This window comes from Armigeres subalbatus, unplaced genomic scaffold, assembly GCF_024139115.2.
Source record: "Armigeres subalbatus isolate Guangzhou_Male unplaced genomic scaffold, GZ_Asu_2 Contig1310, whole genome shotgun sequence".
Classification (NCBI taxonomy): Eukaryota; Metazoa; Arthropoda; class Insecta; order Diptera; family Culicidae; genus Armigeres; species Armigeres subalbatus.
In genome coordinates this window covers 286,988-311,304 of record NW_026942078.1, presented here as the reverse complement: position 1 = coordinate 311,304, position 24,317 = coordinate 286,988, and the positions used below count along the sequence as shown (strand labels likewise).

Here is a 24,317-nt window from a genome sequence, read left to right as displayed (position 1 = left end):
ACACACACGAGCTGGGAACAGCTTTCATAGTGATGGGCGATATGCAAAGGCGCGTGATCGGGTGGTGGCCAATCAATGAAAGAATGTGCAGGTTGAGGATCAAAGGCCGGTTCTTCAACTTCAGCATAATCAACGTCCATAGCCCACACTCCGGAAGCACTGATGATGATAAGGACGCATTCTACGCGCAGCTGGAACGTGAGTACGACAGCTGCCCAAGCCACGACGTCAAAATCATCATAGGAGATTTGAACGCTCAGGTTGGCCAAGAGGAGGAGTTTAGACCGACTATTGGAAAGTTCAGCGCTCAGCGGCTGACGAACGAAAACGGCCTACGACTAATTGATTTCGCCGCCTCCAAGAATATGGCCATTCGCAGCACCTACTTTCAACACAGTCTCCCGTATCGGTACACCTGGAGATCACCACTGCAGACAGAATCACAAATCGACCACGTTCTGATTGATGGACGGCACTTCTCCGACATTATCGACGTCAGGACATATCGTGGCGCTAACATCGACTCTGACCACTATCTGGTGATGGTTAAACTGCGCCCAAAACTATCCGTCATCAACAATGTTCGGTACCGACGACCGCCGCGATACGACTTAGAGCGACTGAAGCAACCTGATGTCGCCACTGCATACGAGCAGCATCTCGAGGCAGCGTTGCCGGAAGAAGGTGAGCTCGATGGGGCCCCTCTTGAGGACTGCTGGAATACAGTCAAAGCAGCCATTAACAACGCAGCGGAGAACAACGTCGGGTATATGGGTCGAAGTCGACGGAACGATTGGTTCGCAAAGAGTGCAGACAGATTCTGGAGGAGAAGGACGCAGCGCGGGCGGTCGCGCTGCAGCAAGGTACCCGGCAGAACGTGGAACGTTATAGACGGAAGCGGAGACAGCAGACCCGCCTTTTTCAGGAAAAGAAACGCCGCCTGGAAGAAGCGGAGTGCGAGGAGATAGAACAGCTGTGCCTTTTTCAAGAAACGGATGACATGGACATTGTCGGCCGAACATTTGCAAAGGTGGCAGAACTGTACACCCGCCTGAAACGTGAATCAACAAAAGTTGGACTGGTGGTGAATGCGCCAAAGACAAAGTACATGCTTGTGGGCGGAACCGAGCGCGACAGGGCCCGCCTGGGAAGCAGTGTCACGATAGACGGGGATACCTTCGAGGTGGTCGAGGAATTCGTCTACCTAGGATCCTTGCTAACGGCTGACAACAACGTTAGTCGTGAAGTACGAAGGCGCATCATCTGTGGAAGTCGGGCCTACTACGGGCTCCAGAAGAAACTGCGGTCGAAAAAGATTCGCCACCGCACCAAATGTGTCATGTACAAGACGCTTATAAGACCGGTTGTCCTCTACGGACATGAAACATGGACAATGCTCGAGGAGGACTTGCAAGCACTCGGAGTATTCGAGAGACGGTGCTTAGGACCATCTTTGGCGGTGTGCAAAAGACGGTCTGTGGCGGCGAAGAATGAACCATGAGCTCGCCCAACTCTACGGCGAACCCAGTATCCAGAAGGTAGCTAAAGCCGGAAGGGTACGATGGGCAGGACATGTTGCAAGAATGCCGGTCTGCAACCCTGCAAAGATGGTGTTCGCTTCCGATCCGGCAGGTACGAGACGGCGTGGAGCGCAGCGAGCGGGATGGGCAGACCAGGTGCAAAACGACTTGGCGAGCGTGGGGCGTATCCGAGGATGGAGAGATGCGGCCTCGAACCGTGTATTGTGGCGTCAAATTGTTGATTCAGTGTTATCTGTTTAGATGTAAACTAAATAAATGAATGAATGAATGAACAGTTTCACCAGGTCTACGAATCTTGCTTCAAGAATATACTACACCCACAATACGAGCATCATATTGAACGTTTTGCGCAAACCTGGAGAGAAGCTGAACTTCCTAATAGCTCCAAGTTTCACATTTTGCGGTTTCATGTTCCACAGTTTTGCCGAACTATGAAACTTGCATTAGGGAAGTTCAGTGAACAAGCAACCGAAAAAGTTCATTTCGATTTTTCTGCAACGTGAGATAGAGTTAAAGTGCCGGAATCATCAAATAATTATTCAAATGCATTACTGCACTCTGTAGTATTATATAATAGATCACATATTTGAATGCCTTAACTAGTAATAATGATGAGGTAACTAGTAATAATGATAAGGTATCAGTTGTTGAATTCAAACGAAAGCTATATAGAAAATAGAAAGAAAAATAAAATAAATATGAATTTGAGTATATAAATTGAATTCCACTTCTGATTTCTGAATACTAATTAAAGCTAGTAAAGGCGTTTTTGTTTCATTTTGCATTTAATTTCAAATAAATTACCATACGGTTTGCCGAAATCAAAGTAGTAATATGTGTTATTATGAAGTACGGAGCAGAGCATTAGTGATTAATCATTGATTTAATCATGATTAATGAATAATAGGTTATTTAATCATTATTCATTAATCATAATCATACAAAAAATATGATTCAATCATTAATCACTAGACTGGCCCAGATTACTATGGGGAGAAAAATTTTTTGTCGAATTCCACGGGGCACCCCCCAGAATTGTGTCGTTGGGTGAGAAAATCAATCTCTGAAAATTTCAGCTCAATCGCTTGTTGCATAAGCTGGCGCATTTGATTTGAAGTTTGTATGGGGATTTCAGCCAAAATGTATAGGAAAATACACCTCCGTCACTTATTCGATCTGGAAATTGGTTCTGATTGCTCGATTGACCTCAGAATTGCAAAAACGGCAGTTGGTATGCTACAGAACAATTTCACAGAACATTGCATGATGATCAAATAAACTTTTATATAATTTTCGGCTGATTTATTAGGAGCTGATTTGTGTATTTTTGGGTTTTTTGATCGAATCGCATCAGCCGAAACCTATATAAAAGTTCATTTAATCATCATACAATGTTCTGTGAAATTGTTCTGTGGCATACCAACTGCCGTTTTTGCAATTCTGAGGTCAATCCAGCAATAAGAACCAATTTCCAGATCGAATGAGTGACGGAGGTGTATTTTCCTATACATTTTGGCTGAAATCCCCATACAAACTTCAAATCAAATGCGCCAGCTTATGCAACAAGCGATTGAGCTGAAATTTTCAGAGATTGATTTTCTCACCCAAAGACACAATCCTGGGGGGTGCCCCGTGGAATTAGACAACTTTTTGTTTCCTGGGCCAGTCTATTAATCACTAATCATATTCAGGATTGTTTTGAGTTTATTCATTAATCATAAATTCTAATCATTGCATACATCGCTTTTAATCATTAATCTTCAATCATAATCATACAATTTTTATACCTTTTAATATCACAATTTGGTAGAAAGGTTACTTGATTATTGATCACTATGCAAATCATTTAATTTGATTATTCATAATCTTTAATCATTAATCATATCGATCGTTAATCATTAATCATACATATATTGTGTCGACATTTAATCACGATCGGTAATCGTTAATCATACTCCAAACGTTTTATTCATTAATCATAATCGTTAATCATTGTCAAAAATTAATTCAATCGTTAATCATAATCATTATTCATTGTCAAAAATGATTAAATCATTAATCATAATCTTTAATCATAGAGTTGAATGATTTAATCATAACAAATGTAATCATTCATTGGAAGCTTTATTCATTAACGCTCTGGTACGGAGCACAAAAAAAAAAAGAAAAAAAATTTGTTCGGGATCCCTCGGTAGATTTTTTTGAAACAGCCAGGAAATGAAAGATAGAAAGCTATATTTTCATGTGGTGAAGGTTTTGGTGATGCTCATTTTTTTGTGATAATATTGTTCTACTGAACACGCCGTGCCTCTATCTTTGTTCCCATTTTCTTCTTCCATATTTTTTTCTTTCTTTTCCTCCTTCATTTTCCTTTTTCTTTTTTTCTTCTTCCTCCTTACTTTTCCTATTTTTTCTTCCTTCCTCCTTGTTTCTTCCTCGTTCTTCAGATGCACGAATTCTCGAAAGAGTAATCCCGTCGGCCACGTTGACTTCATAAGTGCCTTCTCTTTCAACATCCAACTAACACCAATTTTGAAGGAAACATATTTCAGGTTTTCTGAATTGATCCAATTCGGAACCATCTTTGTGACATCGATTCGATCAGTCGAATGTAAACAGCTTGATACTATTTCCCGCATTGCATCCGTCGAGACGTGCTTTGCAACTCTTGCAAAAAATATATAGAATCTTCTAGATCCAGTAGATAAAATTTCGGAGTTAGAACCACTTCTCAATTGAGACGAATCGTTGATGTTTTCGCGATCTGAAGTTCGTTGCGGAGTAGATGTCGAATGTACCGGTTGGCAACCACTGTTCAACGTTAGTTGCAGTTCTGCGAATCCTCTCTTCATCGTTGAAATTTCCTCCCGAAGCTCACTCACGACGCGATCGATTTGGCCCTCATGGTTATCTTCCAACATATTCTTTTTGGGTTCAATTTTAGATGCTGCATTGTGCTGTTCATGAAACGAGGATAGACAAGCCTCACATAACCAGAGCACGTTATCAAAATCTACGCATACTCGCATCTGATACGTATTCATGTTTGTACAGCTCAAGTGATATTTACCACTGCATCCATCACAGACGATATACTCATCCATACCACCGATAGGACGCGAGCACTTGCCACAACCGAAGCTCATTATTGTGCGAAGCAAAACTGCGATTATTACGAGTACGGCTGATACGGCACACAATAGTAACGGCAATCAACTCAGCTCGACAAATAGAGATGATTTCTGTCTTTATCCGATTTGTTTGCAACAAGTTGCATTCAACGGGGATTCCTGTCCTATTGTTTCCTATTGAAAATTGGCCAGAGCGGACTATGGGATCAAAAATTATGGCCCAAATAAAATTTCTATACAAAAAACACGCTAAGAAAATCTCACTTGAGTCTTTTTAGTATATACAGGGGTTAGACAAAATGGTTGAGATAGGCAAAAAATTGTCGAAGTTCAAATCAGCATAACTTTGCGTAGAACGTAGAATGATCCGATTTTAATCAAACTGGGACCATCGGACGCGTAAAATCTTCAAGTATACTGGCCCTATGCGAAACCTCTGACTGGCCATTGGCCACCGGTGGTGTTCCGGGTTTCCCGAGGGTATGTTAAAAATGCATTTTTTCTGCTGCTTGTAATTTTATATGACGTTTGTTGCCATCATGTTTTATGTTTTCCCCAGAAACTAGAAATAATATTCTGACCAATGCTGGCTGCAGATCGAAAATCCGTTGGGTATACGCAGAGATATGGCCATTTTCGTGAAAACGATACGGGATTGGCCATACACCCTGAACAAATGTCACTTTCGCAGAACTTCTGGAACCTGTTACAAATTGGTCAAAGAGTCTTACAGTCCTGAAAATATATCTCTAATGAAGATCCTATATTCATCGTCTTGGGAAAACATGATTTTTGACACCCATATATGCATGGGCCAGATGGTGCCAAAGCCGGCCCTTCCTGGAAAGCCCATGGAACCTGCTATAAGGGTGGCAGTGGACACTATTATTCTAGAAATGTTTCTGTAATCGTCGTATCGCAAATCCATGAAGTCAGATACACCCAGGATTTTTTTTACACGGTTGGAATTCATTAATTTCTCGGTTAACCTAAACTTTCACACCTTTTTAAATGCCCCCTGAATTTTCTTTGATTTTTTGTGAATTTTTTGGTAGGGTTAACTTATTGCTTCATTGACGGTGAAGATCTTAAACGACCAAAACTAAACCGTGTAAAAAAAAACCTGGGTGTACTCATATTTGCATTATTCCGATCTGTTATCATTTCATCATGTTCCCGGTACCGTTTTTACGGAAATGGCCGTATATCTGTGTAGTTTAGATGGATTCTCGATCTACAGCCACCATTGGCCGGCTTATTAGTTCTAATTTTCGGAGAAAACAGTGGAAAAAATGCATCTTGAACATACCCTCGGAAAACCCGGAAGATTTCCGGTGACCAAGGACCAATCTCAGGTTTTGCAGGGGGACAGTATACTAGAAGAGTGTTCGCTTCTCATGGTCCTGGTTTTATCAAAATCGGATTATTATACGCAAAGTTATGCTGATTTGAATCTCGACTTATTTTTACCTATCTCAACCTTTTTGTCTAACCCCTGTATAATGCACGAAAATGGCACAAACACCGCTAGGTGGATGAATCAGGGTTTTTATCCTTTCCTCATTATTCACTATTCAACCACTCAACTTGTACTCCATCGTAGTGTAGTACGGTTGGGATTCATTGCATCCCAACAATTTCAGCCTTTCGATACATTTCAGTCTTTTGATACTTCCAACCTTGTATGACTTTTAGCCTATCGAGATTTCCGTCTTATGAGTATTCAGCCTTTCATCCTAGTGCAAAGGTGAGTGAGATTACGCGTCGCTACTGCCAATATTAGTGCAACGGGTTTTGAGTTTTAGTGGATCGGAAGAGAATTTCTATAACACCCATCCCCACACTACCGAGTTACCTTAGTATCATAAAGCAATTTTTCACTTTACCCTTAACAAAAAAATAAAAATGAATAACTCACCTCGATCAGTTTGGCAGTGATGTATGGATTTTTGATGAGATGTGGCGCACAGACCAGCGTCAAAATCCAGGTTATGATGGAATTGTCTACAAAATCAATCACCCCAATACTGTGCTGCATGCAAAACAGAATGAAGTCAGCAATGTCTTCGATGTACCACTCGGGCAGCGAGCAAAAGTTTTCGCTCGCGACCAGCGTCGCCGGTTCCTGTTTATTCACGAACAGATCTTCGATGGGCCGATTCTCGATCTGATACAGCATGTATTCGCACACGGACGAGTAAAATTGCATGCAAGCACCCAACACATTGGGATCGATTACCGCAATGTCGCAGCCAAGTTTCGCCTTCGACAGTTTATTGATCTGGTTGACGCAACGGTCTCGGACCTGTTTGTTCCTACGGGCAAGCGGAGTGTTCTCCCATTGGCTTTTGCTGGCATTCAGTTCGTCCACCATTCGCTGGAGCTCTTTGGTAGCTCTGAGCAGTTTGTTGTAGCGTTGGATCGCAGGGATGATTCCCAGATGATGAGCGTGAAGGGTTAGGAACCAACAGTGCGTGACAAATTTGGGCGTTTCCCACTTCTTTGTCGATCGCAGATTTTCCAGCCAATCGTTGTACTCTTGTGAAGAATATTTGAGCTTCGTTTCGTCTTCGATGTCTATCAATGATTCGGGATGATGCGGGTAAAGTGGATCTATTCGTGATAAATTTATTTTTACCGAGAGTAGTTGCAGAATCGACATGAAGTTTAGCATAAATCCGTCTTTGGCCAGAAACCGGTCGTCCGCATTGTACTGAATTCGTTTATGATTGGTCCTCAGTATTTCTGAAACGTATTTGAGCACCTCCTGTCGGCTGTCCAGATTCGTTAGTAGTGAGAGAAAAATTTGATGCAGTACTTTTCTGGTATTCCCCAGAAGCGTCTGGAAGGAACTAGCCAGCGTCCTATCGCAAACATTTTCTAAAAAGTGGTGCGTGGCAAATTTGGGATTTTCATCTAAAAGAACCGACAGCGATAGAAACGGTGCCAGAAAGGACACCTTAGAAATTTCCCTGGCCGCGTACTTGTCCAGGGTCAGTCTTGGCAGGAACACAACATGTTTCACGATCAATTTGCAGATCGGATTCGTATTTTCCACCTTGATTTCAACAAGCTCCTTCAGTCGATTGAGCGGGTCCGAAACGATATTCTCGTTGCATATCGTGTTCTGCATGTCGACGTATAAATCATCGAGAACTATGGTGAAGATTGCATCGAAATCCGCCTCATTCTTACGAGCCTCTCCCATCAAACTAGCTAGAAAATCCGAAGGAACCTAAAATTTAAAACAAAACTTTGATTACTTTTGATAGATTGAAATATGTAGACGAAAGGGATGACAAAACAATCTTTGTTTGTTTGTTTGTCAATCTACCAAATCAGACTAACTAACCTTATTCTCATACATCAACTGCAACAGTGGTGATTTTTCCAGAATTAACTTGGCCGGATTATCGATTTGGGCGAAGTTCTGGAAGCGATTCTTGGTTAACAGAATGGCGTACTTTAGTGTCTGTTGCCGTATAACTGCCGCCACGTCGGGCAAAATTTCCGCCAGATACATTTTTTTACTCTTTTTAATTTTGGTATAGCTGTACACTTCGTCGTTGGCACGGCAGTAGCAGTTGATGAGATAATCTAGTGCAGCAACGCGATTCGAGCTGAATGATTTCATGCTGGGTTTAGACGTGCATAATCTGATGTCGGCGTCAATTTCCATTGCGGTACTACCGCCGCTTTTTTCTAGGACTTCCTCGATGTCAATCGGTTTCACTTTTTTCGGTGGAATGCTATTCCAGTTATCGGAGAATGTTCCACTGGTGCTTCCATCGCCCGACTGAATCAGCTTGCCCTCGTAGAACTCCTTGACGACTTCGATGAAAATTTCGGCGCAGAATTCGCGATAATTTTTGGCGTCCAATGCTTCCAATGCATTGGCAAGTACGGCCGGATCGATAGTGAAGCGGGCTTCTGAATAGCGAATCTGACTGTTGATATTCATAATGCGAAACACGATCTGCTGCAGTTCTTCACGTGTGGCGGCTTCATCTCGCTTTTTATCTTCAATCTTCGCTGGAGAATCTTCGATAATCGGGGAAGATGAATCAATATCATTACTTGCGGTAGGAAGATCCTCGTCCATCTTAATAGGAGAATCGTTATTTGCTATAGTGTTGTTGCCGTTCGAAGGGATTTCACCAAAACCACATTTTGTAGGTGACTCCAATGGCTTTATGTCCACTGAGTTAATTGTTACAGTTGATTCTGCAATTAAAAGAAAATGAATATTCAAATACAAATATAACGTCATATGAAGTTACTTGCAGCACTTTTCGCTTTCAAAGTCATTGTATTGTTTAACAAATGAAGCAGCCGAAGAAGACAAGTAGTAGAAGACATCCGTAGAATGCGTCATGCATCTAACAAATGAAGCAGCCGAAGAAAACAAGTAGTAGAAGACATCCGTAGAATGCGTCATGCATCTAATTTCACCAAAATATCAATTGGATTGATTCGTAGAAACATGCTGCGCAGTTGTATGAAAAACGCAAACTTCATCAAATCAAGTGAGATCAAGGTTTTTCTGAACCGCTTTGGGACCCCAATCAACTGTGCAAAATATGGGCTCGATTGATTGCTTCCTCACTTTTCGCATTGCGTTTCAAATTTATATAGAGATTACTATGGGAATACGTACTTTTTTACATTTTTGCTCTTAGCGGCTTCAATTTATCGTCTATCACGTGACTCAATATGTTAGCATATACCTAGTCTGAAATATACTAAAAGACGGGACTCTTACAAAAGGCGGAATCACAAAAGGCGGAATCACAAAAGGCAGAATCTCAAAAAGCAGACGTTCTTATACTTGTAACAAAAGTCGGAATATGTCATAAGGCGTAATTACAAAAGGCAAAAAAACGAAAGGCGGAATTTCAAAAGGCAGAATTCAGTAATTTCTAAGTTGTGTAAGTGCCTGCTTGAGATAAAAGAGAACATATTTTATTCTTTGAAGGCTCGCATCTGCCCAGTCTAAGTTGAAGGAGGATATGATTCCTTCTTGAAAAGCACGCCCCTCACGCAAAACTGAAAGTATGCTTTTTTGCGGGAAAATGGGACTACCCTTTTTTCTATTTGTATGCATAAAAGTTAATCATTTGTGAATAAAACATAGTCATAAGTGTGCATAATATTTACTCCTTTTTGTGTGTAGTGCCATTCTCCCACGAAAGAGCGTACTTTGAAGTCATATTTGAATACTTTATATTCAAAAGTGCATACTTTAAAGTATTTTATGTGTAAACTTTTTTAGCAGTGCTCCACTCTAAATAATCATCACGTCATATTCACGTGAAAAATCACGTAACTGAACTGTCTTGAACAAACGACGATTGTTACGTGACGTTGGTAATGTTCACCTGAAATTCACGTAACTTTTACTAAAAATCTTGGTGAATATGTTTGTATGTACTCGTAAACAACTTAAGTGAGATTGTGTTAGTGTGATTGCAGCTTCGGCATTTACGGAAAACCAGCATTGTAAACAATCTTCACATCAGATTTACCTGAAAACAAACGTGGTTATCATCCACCATACTTTTCACGTGGAAGTGACTTGACAATCACGTAAGAATGAATGATACATAACCTAAACATAGTTAGGCTTCGCAGAGGTAAAGGATATTTTAGGTGCAACTAGGCGAGAATTTTCTGAACCTTCAGTTCCCTCCTTGGAAAAAATATCAACGGAAGTCGCATGAAATTTAGAAGATTTGTAGAAAAGTGATTTGGAAGAAGTTTAAGCTACATGAAGTCTAGAACTACAGTTTTTCGGTAGCGTTAGCATAAAAAATTTATTTCAGATTTCAACGTCCAAGGATGGACTACCTTTTGATTGGTTCAACATCGGAAATATCAGCAATGTTTGTGAAAGAATCTAGTTTCAACATTGCTGTCCAAATCTGATAAATTTCATTCGACATTCGTTGATTTGTTCTCCAACAGTGTTTTAGCGATTACTCCGAAGTGCAATTGCCGAATGACAGCATTCCTTGTCTAATATTAAAGACATCATTTTGCATCAAATGCATTTCAACGCATTAAGCGCATCAGCAACGCGAAGAGGTTTCCTATTTACGGCTGCTGGCAGTTACTAACTTATTTTGCATTCATTTAAAAAAAAAACAATTTTGTAATATATTTTAAAGCATACCTGATATCATGTAGCTTTCACTAAAAGTTCACGTAACCAGTACGTAGCAATCACGTAAGGTTCACCTGATCAAACACGTAACTACTTTCAAACTTCACGTCATTAGTACTGGAAAATCCAGTCAGATTCACCTGATAAATCACGTAACTCACCGAAGCTAAGTTTTGTTCAGGTTACATGCCATTCAGGTCACTCTTACGTGAAAAGTGTGGTGGATGAGAACCACATTTGTTTTCAGGTAAACATGACGTGAAGATTTTTCAGAGTGTCCGTATATTTGTCTACTTTCTATTGGGGTACGCCTTTTGGCATACAATAATTTGTCATAATAGTTGTTTGGCATAAGAGCCGTTTGGCATAATTGATTATAAATAAGGGACGATTCAAATATGACGTCCACTACTTTTTGAGATTTATAGTACCCTCTTCCCCCTCTGTCACGCTTTTTTGTATACCCGTGACATCATTGTTGAACGACCGCTAATATAAAATCAGAAAAAAAATCTTTCAGAATAGTTATTATTGAAATTTATTTAAATTATAATTACAATATGGAAAGATCCATTAATTACGTTACGCCTGAAACGATTATTTTCAACCCCCTCCTCCTTTGTCACCTTTTTGTATGAAACATCTGAAAATTTTGTATGTATCGTCAGCGTCACACTTCGCTCAATATATTTTCTATTTCCGAGGAGACCATTCCTCAGAACGTATATTCCCCAAAAAGTGAAAGTAAAAGTAATTCTATTTTATTGAATTTTCGTTCCCGCTACTTTTTTAAATCAAACGGTCGCTCGAGATAAGGCGAAACGCGTGATGTGGGCTTTCTTTACGCGTTTGCTCGGTACAATGCGAAAGGTTAGAGGAGACTATTCTTTCTTTAAAATTACGCAATAGCTCGGGCTGTCAATATACCACGTGGACAGGTTTTGGTCAGCTTTAGATACCCCCCTCCCCCAGCGTGGTCATCCCGCCCTCTCGCCAGCGCCCAATGACGGAGAATAATGTTAAATTCAAGCTCGCCATATCAACTGTCATACAAACCTGAAACGACCTGTGCACGGTAAGCCTCTATTCAAACCAGCCCAAACCATCGGATGACACCCAAATTATAAATCATAATCGACTGAGCGTGGCGGAGCAAATTTATTTTTTGAACCACCCTAGTTATTAGTTTTCTGCTGCCGGTGCGGTTGTTTACATTCGCTCCGCGATCAGTTTTTAATCGTTTTTTCGGGCAAAAATTGCAGCTTATATTAAGTTTTCGGTTTGAACAAGTGACTGATTTCGAAAAGTGATGTTTAATTTGCATTTCATCAACATTTCGGGCTGCTAATGTGCGGATAAGTGAGTAAAAACTTGATTTTTTCAGTGCCCTTTGAGAAGAATTGAAGTGCAGGGATAACCCCATCAAATCGCGAACGACTATCAAATTGGCACGAAACTGCTGATTTATGGTATAATTCGAGCCGAAATACATAGAACTCTTTGGAGAAACATGTTCATTATCACGGGAAGTGAATAAATGTGCTGTGAATAGGTTTATTATTTATTTATTCAGACTAAGGCCGAAGTGGCCTGTGCGGTATATAAGAGTCTTCTCCATTCTCCTCTCCTGTGAATAGGTTAGTAATTTGAATATTAGACTTTTGTTCGATGCTGTTCGATGCATTCGAATGTTGGTGGGAGAGGAGTGCGGGAGGTGTGGGGTTAACCCGTGGAAGGTCCGGTTCCATATTGACAGCCATCGTGGTACTCTTCCAACTATGTCCTTAATGATTTTATTTATTTATCATCATACTAAGGCCGGAGTGGCCTGTGCTGCACATAAAAGACTTCTCCATTCAGCTCGGTCCATGGCTGCACTTCGCCAACCACGCAGGCTGCGGAGGGTCCGCAAGTCGTCCTCCACCTGATCGATCCACCTTGCCCGCTGTGCACCTCGCCTTCTTGTTCCCGTCGGATCGTTGTCGAGAACCATTTTCACCGGATTACTGGCCGACATTCTGGCTACGTGCCCGGTCCACCGCAGTCTTCCGATTTTCGCGGTGTGAACGATGGATGGTTCTCCCAACAGCTGATGCAACTCGTGGTTCATTCGCCTCCTCCACGTACCGTCCGCCATCTGCACCCCACCATAGATGGTACGCAACAATTTCCTTTCGAAAACTCCCAGTGCGCATTGGTCCTCCACGAGCATCGTCCAGGTCTCGTGTCCGTAGAGAACTACCGGTCTTATAAGCGTTTTGTAGATAGTCAGTTTGGTACGGCGGCGAACTCTATTCGATCGGAGCGTCTTGCGGAGTCAAAGTACGTACGATTTCCAGCCACTATGCGTCTCCGAATTTCTCTGCTGGTATCGTTATCGGCGGTCACCAGTGAGCCCAAGTACACGAATTCTTCAACCACCTCGATTTCGTCACCACCGATAGAAACTCGTGGTGGGTGGCTCACATTGACCTCTCTTGAGCCTCTTCCTATCATGTACTTCGTCTTCGACGTGTTGATGACTAGTCCAATCCGTTTAGCTTCACTTTTCAGTCTGATGTAGGCTTCCTCCATCCTCTCAAAGTTACGTGCCATGATATCAATGTCGTCGGCGAAACCAAATAACTGGACGGACTTCGTGAAAATCGTACCACTCGTGTCAATCCCTGCCCTTCGTATTACTCCCCTCCCCAAAGCGATGTTGAATAGCAGACACGAAAGACCATCACCTTGCCGTAACCCTCTACGCGTTTCGAAGGGACTCGAGAATGCCCCTGAAACTCGAACTACGCACATCACCCGATCCATCGTCGCCTTGATCAACCGTATCAGTTTATCCGGAAATCCGTTTTCGTGCATTAGCTGCCATAGTTGGTCCCGATCGATTGTATCATATGCGGCTTTGAAGTCGATAAATAGATGATGTGTGGGCACGTTGTATTCGCGGCATTTCTGCAATACCTGACGTATGGCGAACACCTGGTCTGTGGTAGAGCGTTCACCCATAAATCCCGCCTGGTACTGCCCCACGAACTCTCTTGCAATTGGTGTTAGTCGACGGCATAAAATTTGGGAGAGTACCTTGTAGGCGGCAATGTGATTGCGCGGTAGTTGCTACAATCCAGCTTATCGCCCTTTTTGTAGATGGAACACACGACACCTTCCATCCACTCCTGCGGCAGAACCTCATCCTCCCAAACCTTGGTAATCACCCAGTGCAGCGCTCTAGCCAGTGCTTCACCACCGTGTTTAAACAGCTCTCCTGGTAGTTGGTCAACTCCTGGATTTCCTGGAGATTCGGAGCCGGAAGTCGCATGTCCTGCGCGCGTGCTCCTAGATTCATTACCATACCGCCACCGTTGTCTGCCATATCGCCATTCAGGTGCTCTTCGTAGTGCTGCCGCCACCTTTGGATCACCTCACGCTCGTTCGTAAGAAGGTTCCCGTTTATGTCCTTACACATATCGGGCTGTGGCACGTGGCCCTTACGTGAACGGTTCAACTTCTCATAGAACTTTCGTGCGTTATTAGCGCGGTACAGTTCCTCCGTCTCTTCACGGTCTCGATTTTCCTGCTGGCGCTTTTTCCTCCGGAAAATCGAGTTTTGTCTGTTCCGCGTCCGTTTGTATCGTGCCTCGTTCGCCCTCGTGCGGTGTTGCAGCAATCTCGCCCATGCTGCATTCTTCTCCTCAACTAACTGCTCACATTCGCCGTCATACCAGTCGTTTCTCTGATCCGGAGCCACCGTGCCTAGTGCAGCGGTTGCGGTGCTTCCAATGGCGGATCTATATATATCTCTCCAGCCATCTTCAAGAGATGCTGCGCCTAGCTGCTTTTCCGTTGGGAGTGCCACTTCCAGCTGCTGCGCGTAGTCTTGGGCTAGTCTACCGTCTTGTAGCCGCCCAATGTTAAGCCGTGGCGGACGACTCCGACGCGTGTTGATCACCGTCGTGAGTTTTGAGCGCAGACATACTGCGACGAGGTAGTGGTCGGATTCAATATTCGCACTGCGGTAAGTGCGTACGTTCGTGATGTCGGAGAAGAATTTACCGTTTCTGTCCTTAATGATGTGTTCACCTAATAGGCTAATCCCCTTTTCGATACCATAATTCGAACATGTCATATATATGTATGTGTAGTATACTTTCTATATGCTGTATTATAGCAATAGCGTACTGATGATTAATGAAACCAGATTCGATCTGTTTCGTCTTCAACCATCTAAAAGTGCACACGTATTTTTTATTAGCTCTTCGCAAGTCTCTTATAATTTATCAGTGGCGACGAGGGAAATAATTAAATAATTATTTTCGGTGGAGCTACTTGGAAGACTGTAATTTCCATGAAATTAACAGTATAGAGTAGTGAAAATTTCATAGCGGTGACAATTTTGACCGTGTGTGAATAATAGAACTGAAGCTTGTGTCCCATGAACCTTTGACCACTGTTAAATATAGAATACAGTGATTAATTGTTTCAAGGAGTGTTGGAATCAGTTCGTTTCATCATTATTGGTCGAACAGATTACAGATTTCAATATCCATATAAAAAATTGGCAAAGATTCATCCCAGCACGTGTTTCGTGAATATAGTGTAATACGCCATCTTTGAAGGTCTATTGTGAGGCTGTAGTAACAATCATCTAATCAAGAGGCCAGCAATAAAACGTGTATAATTCCTAATTAATTACATTAGGTGCACTTTGAAAAACTGTGTTGGATAGTGAGGATCAATCCCATGAATCCGTAAAAGGCTTGTGTGGTAAATACCAAATAGTGAACATATCCCGCGAAATACTTGATTGTGAGCCAGCAACAGTGGAAGTGTGAAGGTCAGCACCAGCTATAAATCAGCATCAGCAATTGAGTACCAGATGAACCGAGGAATTTTGGTGTGACGGAAGCCAAGTATAGAGAAGGTCAGCACCAGTCATTAGGGGAGATAAAGGTTGGACGAAAACCGTAGCCATTGGAAGTACCAGCTCACCATTGTAAATTAAAGGTCACGTAAGTCGTTCTATTCAATTTCTTATTACCTATTCTTTTAGTTCCTATTGTTCTTGTAATATTATACACCCAGGTTTTTTTTTACGCGGTTGGAATTAATTAATTTCTCGATTAACCTGAATTTTTACAGCTTTTAAAATACCCCCTGAATTTTCTTTGATTTTTTGTGAATTTTTTCGTGGGGTTAACTCATTGTTTCATTGACGCTGAAGGTCTTAAACGACTAAAACCAAACCGTGTAAAAAAAACCTGGGTGTACTATTATGTCTTCATTGATTGGAACCGTCGACCATTTTGTTAGAGGATCCAGCTTTGCTCAATATATGGAGCGTATGGATATACTCTATCAGTTGAATAATGTCGCAGATAACATGAAGAAAAGCCTTTTTATCACAATGAGTGGTCCAGTGATTTTTGAGGAAGTTAAATTGATTTATCCGGGGCAGGACGTGATGACTACAGATTACGCCGATATGATAGAAAAACTTAAGAACCGGTTTGATAAAATAGAACCCAATATGATGCACAGGCATAGGCTACACATGAGGAAGCAGGGAATTGACGAACCAGCAGAAAACTATGTGCTAGGTATTAAACTTATTGCAGCTCAATGTGGATTCGGTGGTCACAAAGATGAAGCCATAAAAGACGCCATAATATTTGGGTTAAGGGATCAGGAATTGAAGCAGAAGTTGCTCATGAAGGACGATATAGCTTTGGATGAGGTAGAACAAATAGTTATTAGAACTGAGTTAGCAAAATTACGTGTACAAACCCTGAACGGTCACGAAGAGAGTGGTAGGAGCATAAATTCAGTGAAATATCGTTTGGGCCAGAACCAAAGTAAATACGGTGAGTCTTCTGATTGGTGCGGTAGACAGCAAATACGTAGGTATGAAAACGGGTATCGTAGTCGGAGTTTAGATAGCGCTCTCCAGGGAGAGAACAACATTCAGGTAGAGGTCATTATAATAATTACAACCGGTACGATAATCGTAATCATCGCCCGTCGTACCAACACCGTCGCAAACCTGAGAACGATGATATTCATGCAAATGTGATTTGCAATTTTTGCAAGAAAAGAGGTCATGTAAAAAGGAACTGCTTAAAATTGAGAAACCGACGCACTGTTAATTTTGTAGAGGAAAAGGATTTAGAAAAGGAAGAAAGCTATGATTTCAAACGACTAAGCATTCGCGATACGGACGATTCTGACAATGATTATGCTTGTATGATTATCAAATCGGGGTGCTCCTTGCTTAATAGAGGTTTCGATAGATGGTAGAAAAATTAACATGGAAGTTGACTCTGGAGCAGCGGTTTCTGTTATTAGCTTAGCTACATATAAAGATTGTTTCGCAAATGTAAAAGTAATGAAATGCACTAGTAGCCTTATCGTAGTTAACGGTCAACGATTAAGGGCCCTCCTTAGCCGTGCGGTAAGACGCGCGGCTACAAAGCAAGACCATGCTGAGGGTGGCTGGGTTCGATTCCCGGTTCCGGTCTAGGCAATTTTCGGATTGGAAATTGTCTCGACTTCCCTGGGCATAAAAGTATCATCGTGTTAGCCTCATGATATACGAATGCAAAAATGGTAACTTGGCTTAGAAACCTCGCAGTTAATAACTGTAGAAGTGCTTAATGAACACTAAGCTGCGAGGCGGCTCTGTCCCAGTGTGGGGATGTAATGCCAAGAAGAAGAAGAAGGTCAACGATTAAACATTTTTGGAAAAATTCAAGTTAGAGTGAAAATTAACAATATTGAAAAGCAGGTATCGTTGATCATTTTGGATTGTTCAAGCAACTTTGTGCCGCTTTTGGGTAGAAATTGGTTGGAGGTATTTTCCCTCACTGGAGAAATACATTTGCTAATGCCATGAGCCTCAATTCACTGCAATCTTCAGAAATCAATGCAAAAAACATGGGTAATTTTGAAATTGATATCAAGGTGGTTATACAACAAAGCCACAAATCGGCCATCTTGGAAACCACGTGCTTTTTCTACTGATTTTTCAATAGCATGAATTGAGAGAAGCACAACGCCCATGGAGATGAAACATCCGTATATCGTTTGCTTACTTATGCTAAACAATCGACTTTAATTTCAGCATTGTACGAACATTATTACGCTAGATTTGAACTTTTCATAATAGGAGTAGACACCGTGTGGTGAATTTGAAATTCACCACTTGGCTTGATTGTATAATCACCTTAAGTCAATGTTTCCAAATTGTTTTGATGGTGATTTTTCCAACCCATTTTTAGGTCACGAAGCAGATCTAGTATTGAAAGATAATCAACCAATTTTCAAAAAGCATACGAGGTTCCATTTAAGCTTAGGGACAAAGTGTTGGAGCATTTAAACTCTCTTGAAAAACAGAATGTGATCACCCCTATCCAGGTTAGCGAGTGGGCCTCACCGGTGGTCATTGTTTTGAAAAAGGACGACGATATTCGTATGGTAATAGACTGTAAGGTATCTATAAATAAAATTATAATACCTAATACTTACCCACTACCATTGGCGCAAGACATATTTGCATCTCTATCGGGTTGTAAGTGGTTTTGTTGTCTTGACTTGGCGGAGGCGTACACGCAGTTACAACTTTCAAAAAGGGCCAGAAAATTTATGGTAATAAATACGATTAAAGGTTTATACACTTACAATCGTTTACCACAGGGGGCCTCTTCAAGTGCGTCTCTTTTTCAGAAAATAATGGATCAAGTTTTAGCTGGGATGAAACATGTACGCTGTTATCTTGACGATGTTTTAGTCGCAGGAGCCACGAAAGAAGAGTGTTTAAAGAATCTGATGATGGTGATGGAAAAATTACATTCCGCCAATATTAAAATAAATTCAAAAAAGTGTAAGTTTTTTGTAAATTCTCTTCCATATCTAGGACATTTGATCACAAATAATGGTTTGCTTCCATCACCGGAAAAAATTTCAACTATTAAAGAAGCAAAAATACCCAAGGATGTATCAGAGCTGAAGGCTTTTCTCGGACTAGTAAATTATTATGAAAAATTTGTACCTAGATTGTCAGTAACTTTGGAACCTCTATATCAGTTACTAAAGAAGAACAAGAAATTCACATGGGATATGACCATTGTCAGCTAGCTTTTGATCAATGTAAAACGGCGTTACATTCAGCGGAAATCTTAGAATTTTATGATCCTAACAAACCAGTTGTAGTAATTACTGACGCGTGTACATATGGACTGGGAGGAGTTATTGCTCATATAGTTGACGGAGAAGAGAAACCTATCAGTTTCACTTCCTTTTCTCTCAATGCTGCACAGAGAAAATACCCCATATTACATCTTGAAGCACTGGCGGTAGTGTGCACAGTTAAGAAATTTCATAAATTTTTGTTCCGTCAGAAGTTTATGATATTTACGGACCATAAACCGTTACTGTGGATTTTTGAAAAAGAAGGGAAAAACCAGCTGTGTGTCACTAGATTGCAGAGGTATATGATGGACTTGTCGATATATAGTTACGTTGGCACCAATTACCAATGTGCTGACCCAGAACTTAAGCTTGACAACAACCTACACCACGCAACCAGTGGACGGATGCCGCGTCAGCAAGTGGATCGAATGCCCATCGACCATCGAACTTCGGACCCTTTGGAGTCAGCAGATTTAGAATAGGCTGTGAGGTTTCGAGGTCTATACAATTATTAATCAAATTCAGTTCAGTTCGTGTACGCGTAGTGTTAAGATCTATAGAAGTGTAAAATAAATATATTTTTTTGAATTAAATCGAGCCACGACTCGTTAATGGCGCAGCCGTCTGGAGTTTAGTGTAAAAGTTTAATGTGAACAAACAGTGCTTAGGGAAGAAGTGAAAATTCCCATAAAAGTGTACTCCGATTATTCATAAGGAAAAAGCTTCCTAGAAGACATCATCATCGGACAAGCAGTCAACACCCGATCGACTTGTGGGTACCGCCGCCGTTTCACTGGAAAACTCTAGACGAAACGAACCTAACAAAACCGTGAGTAATTAATTTATGTTTTATATCTTTTTCTTACCCACGTCCTCGAGAGGCACTATTAGATAGACCTTTCTAGTAGTGTTTGTGATAAAAACATCCTCCCGTTTCATTCACGAGCAAACGCTTTGCGATTACTCAAGAGGTGTCACATTGCAACCGACCACCGCACTACAAGATAGACGGTTCTCGGAGAAATTTATTCGGACCACTACAAGATAGAGTTCGTTTATCTTCATATCCCACATACTCTGTCGTGTCAAAGCGAATTTGGTCAAATTCATGCCAAAATTCAAAGCTTTAAAAAAGACACGAAAGTTACTCGGACGTTTGGAGAACGAATCCAGCTCCGATTCAGACGATAGTGAGTTATCCAACGAGTACTCTCACGTACCAGTTAGTAATCTTTCACTAAACGTCGAAAGCCTCAACACGAATGAGCACCATCAAACACAGGTAAACCACTTAGAAATTCTCGCCCAGCAAATGCAAACGATGATGCAGGCGATATCGGACCTCACCGCAAAACAAACCATGTACGAATCACATTTGAACGACGGTGCATCGACCAGCCGTAGCACCAACGTTAGTAATACGAGAACAGCGTCAGGCGATCCGTTTAGAATCCCTGACCCCATAAAAATGCTACCTTCTTTCAACGGTAATAAAAAGCAATTAAATTGGTGGTTGGAAACCGCCGAAAAAACACTTGACAACTTCCAACCTCTGGTCTTACCAGAAATCTTTCAAATCTATCTAACTGCGGTTAGTAATAAAATTGAAGGATATGCCAAGGATGTTTTATGCACCAACGGCAATCCCAGCACATTTAAAGACATCAAGGAGATATTGATAGCAGCCTTAGGGGACAAACAGGACTTGTCCACTTATAATTGCCAGCTTTGGCACAACAAAATGGATGGCAGTATATCTAAACACTACCAACGCACAAAGCAATTAGTCCAAAGTATAAAAGCCTTGGCTAAACAAAAAGTTAAATATAATGATCATTGGGATGCCATCAATGAATTTATTGATGAGTATTGCTTGGCGGCCTATGTCAGCGGCCTACAGAAACCGTATTTTGGATATGTTCAGGCTGCGGAGCCTAAGAACATAGAAAGCGCTTACGCTTTCTTATGCAAATTCTCCTCGAATGAGTCCAACAGGAGCTTGACTCAAAACCCTCCTACACAATCAAAATTCAAAACAGAACCAATTTTTTCTCGAAAAACAGGACATGAAAATGAACACTTCCAACAAAAACCTCATTATTCGAAACAAAACAATCAGAACCATCAACCGAAATCGGAAAATACTGTTGAACCGATGGACACGAAATCAACAAACTCAAGACTAACTCTGAATAGACGTATAATCCACAACAATGAAACTTACAAGAACCCAGATACAGAAGACGATCAACAGGAATCAGAGTCCGAGTCAGAAACTGAAATAGACACAAATTTTCAACTAGTAACATCAAAACCACAAGCAACCTGAACTTTCTGCCCTACTTAGAATGTTTTAACAAAGAAAATATGGAAAAAATCCGGCTACTCATTGATACGGGAGCTAATAAAAATCTAATCAAACCAGGACTTCTTAGAAACCGCAAAGAAACTTCTGAAACAAGAATCAAGAACGTTACAGGATGTCGTATAGTCAATAAGAAATGAAAATACAATCTTCTTGGATTAGGTATCCCAGCTCAAACTTATTACGAACCTAATTTCCATGACTTTTTTGATGGATTATTGGGATCTGAATTTCTCGCCAAAACAAAGTCGGAAATAAATTATCAAAAAGGAACTATAACTATTTCAGGCATAGAAACATTATTCAAAAAGTACTACCCAAACCAAATACAAAATTTCTACCACGTCATAACCTTACCCACTCAAAATAACGGAGATTGGTTCGTACCAAATTTTTCAAAATTGTCCGACAGTATCACAATATGCCCAGGTCTCTATAAAGCTTCGGATAATAAAACTACTGTACGAGTAACAACGAACAGTAACGAAACTCCTAACATTGGAACCGAGAATTTGAAACTTCATGTGAACAATTTCGAAACATTAAGCTCAATCCCTAAAAATAAACACGAAGCGCTCTCTGTTGATACCATTAATAACCTCATTAGAACCAATCATTTTTCCAAGTTTGAAAGAGACCAACTAACTCAATTGATCTTACAACACAAGCAGACCTTGTTGAAATCTGATGAAAAACTTTCTTCTACAACAGCAATCAAACACAAAATCCTTACTCATAACAATCAGCCAGTCTATTCAAAGTCATACAGATATCCTCATGCACTAAAAAAAAGATGTAGAAGAACAGATTGCAGAAATGCTAGATCATGGCATAATTCAAAATTCCATCAGTCCATACTCCTCCCCCGTTTGGGTTGTCCCAAAGAAAATGGACGCATTGGGAAAACGTAAAGTAAGAGTGGTAATCGACTATCGTAAACTCAATGAGAAAACGATAGACGACAAGTATCCGATTCCCCAAATCGAAAATATTGGACAGTCTTGGCAAATCTGCATATTTCACAACACTTGATTTGAAATCAGGTTTCCACCAGATTGAGATGGATCCTGACCATATGGAAAAAAACAGCATTCTCAACAGCACAGGGTCACTTCGAATTTACCCGTATGCCGTTTGGCCTTAAGAATGCTCCCGCAACCTTCCAGCGGGTGATGAACAATGTACTATCTGGTTATATCGGAGTCATTTGCTACGTATACCTGGACGATATCATTGTCATAGGATACAATCTTCAAAATCATCTTGAAAATTTATCCAAAATATTAGCTCGTCTTCCTGAATTTAATTTGAAGATTCAGTTAGATAAGTGCGAACTCCTCAAGCGAGAAACAGAATTCCTTGGGCATATTATCACACCTGAGGGAGTTAAACCCAACCCAGAGAAAGTGAAAAAATCCAGGAATGGCCTATCCCCAGAAACCAAAAGGAAATCAAACAGTTCCTTGGAATGACAGGGTACTATAGGAGATTTATCAAAAACTACTCCAAAATAACAAAACCCCTTTCTAAGTGTCTTAAATTAGAAAGCACGGTTGACAAAGAAAACGTAGAGTATCAAAACGCATTCAAAAATTTAAAATAAATTATCGCGTCAGATCAAATTTTAACATACCCCGATTTCGAATTACCATTCATCCTCACCACAGACGCAAGCAACTATGCACTCGGTGCTGTATTATCACAAATACAGGACAAAGTGGAGAAACCAATAGCCTTTGCTAGTCGGACGTTAAATAGAACCGAAATAAATTATTCAACAACCGAAAAGGAAGCACTTGCCATCATGTGGGCAGTGGATAAATTTAAACCCTATCTACATGGAAACAAATTTCAATTGGTAACGGACCACAAACCGTTAACATTTATACAAACAGTTACCAAAAATTCAAAAGTACTTCGCTGGCGCCTCGAATTGGGTACATACGACTTCGATATTTCGTATAAGCCTGGAAAAGCGAATGTTGTCGCTGATGCTTTAAGTCGAAAAACCGAAGATAACGCTAACAACCTGGAGGCACATGCCAATACATCCCATGATAACAATCAATCCGATGACGATACTGTCCATTCAGCAGTATCATCAGATGATTTTTCATACATTTCACAGAGAGATCGATAAATAATTATAGAAACCGAATTATATTTAGAACAACAAATTTTAAAAGTATTCTTACCGAACACCCTTTCGAAAATTTCCGAAGAATAACTATTTGTTCCCCACAACATTCATTCGAATCCATAACCAATAACCTAAAAACATATACAAATGGAAAACAGACAGCAATTCTCGCTCCAGAGAATATGCTACAACTAATTCAGGACGTCTATAGAGAAAATTTTTCGGATGCAGGTCACTTCGTAATTACCCAAAACTTGGTAGAGAAATAAGACAAGATATGATCATTAAAAAGGAACACGAATGGGCTCATCGTGGAATTTCTGAAGTAGAAAATCAAATTATTTTTTCCCCAGAATGGCAATGAAAATTCGAAAATTTATAAATTCTTGTCCAATTTGCGCTCAACATAAGTATGAACGCAAACCCTATAACATTAAGATTTCACCTCGTCCGATTGAGAATGGACCATTCCATAGAGTACACATGGATATCTTTAGTATGAACAAGTTTTACTTTTTGTCCCTTATATGCGCCTTTTCGAAACACCTACAGCTTATACAAATTGATTCTAGGAACCTAACTGACGTTAAAAATGCACTCTCACAATATTTCAGAACGTTCAGATCACCTAAGAAAATTATTTGCGATCATGAAGCTTCGTTTACTAGTATCCAACTTCGAGATTTTTTGGCCAACTGTGGTACAAACATCGAATTTGCATCCTCTTCAGAGTCAAATGGTCAGATAGAGAAAGCGCATAGCACAATAATTGAATTGTACAACACAAATAAACACA

The 24,317-nt window shown here is 40.7% G+C and overlaps 1 protein-coding gene across 1 annotated transcript in view; it reads right to left on the bottom strand.

The window, feature by feature from the left end:
- The window catches only part of LOC134202627 (ubiquitin conjugation factor E4 B-like), a 39,457-nt gene that overhangs the window by 7,954 nt on the left and 7,186 nt on the right, over window positions 1-24,317 (bottom strand). Inside the window, exons 2-3 of the mRNA XM_062677642.1 lie at window positions 8,025-8,896; window positions 6,591-7,907 (exon numbers count right to left, since the gene is read on the bottom strand). Coding sequence (XP_062533626.1) covers window positions 6,591-7,907; window positions 8,025-8,896 — 2,189 coding nt within the window. The remainder of the gene's footprint in view (window positions 1-6,590; window positions 7,908-8,024; window positions 8,897-24,317) is intronic.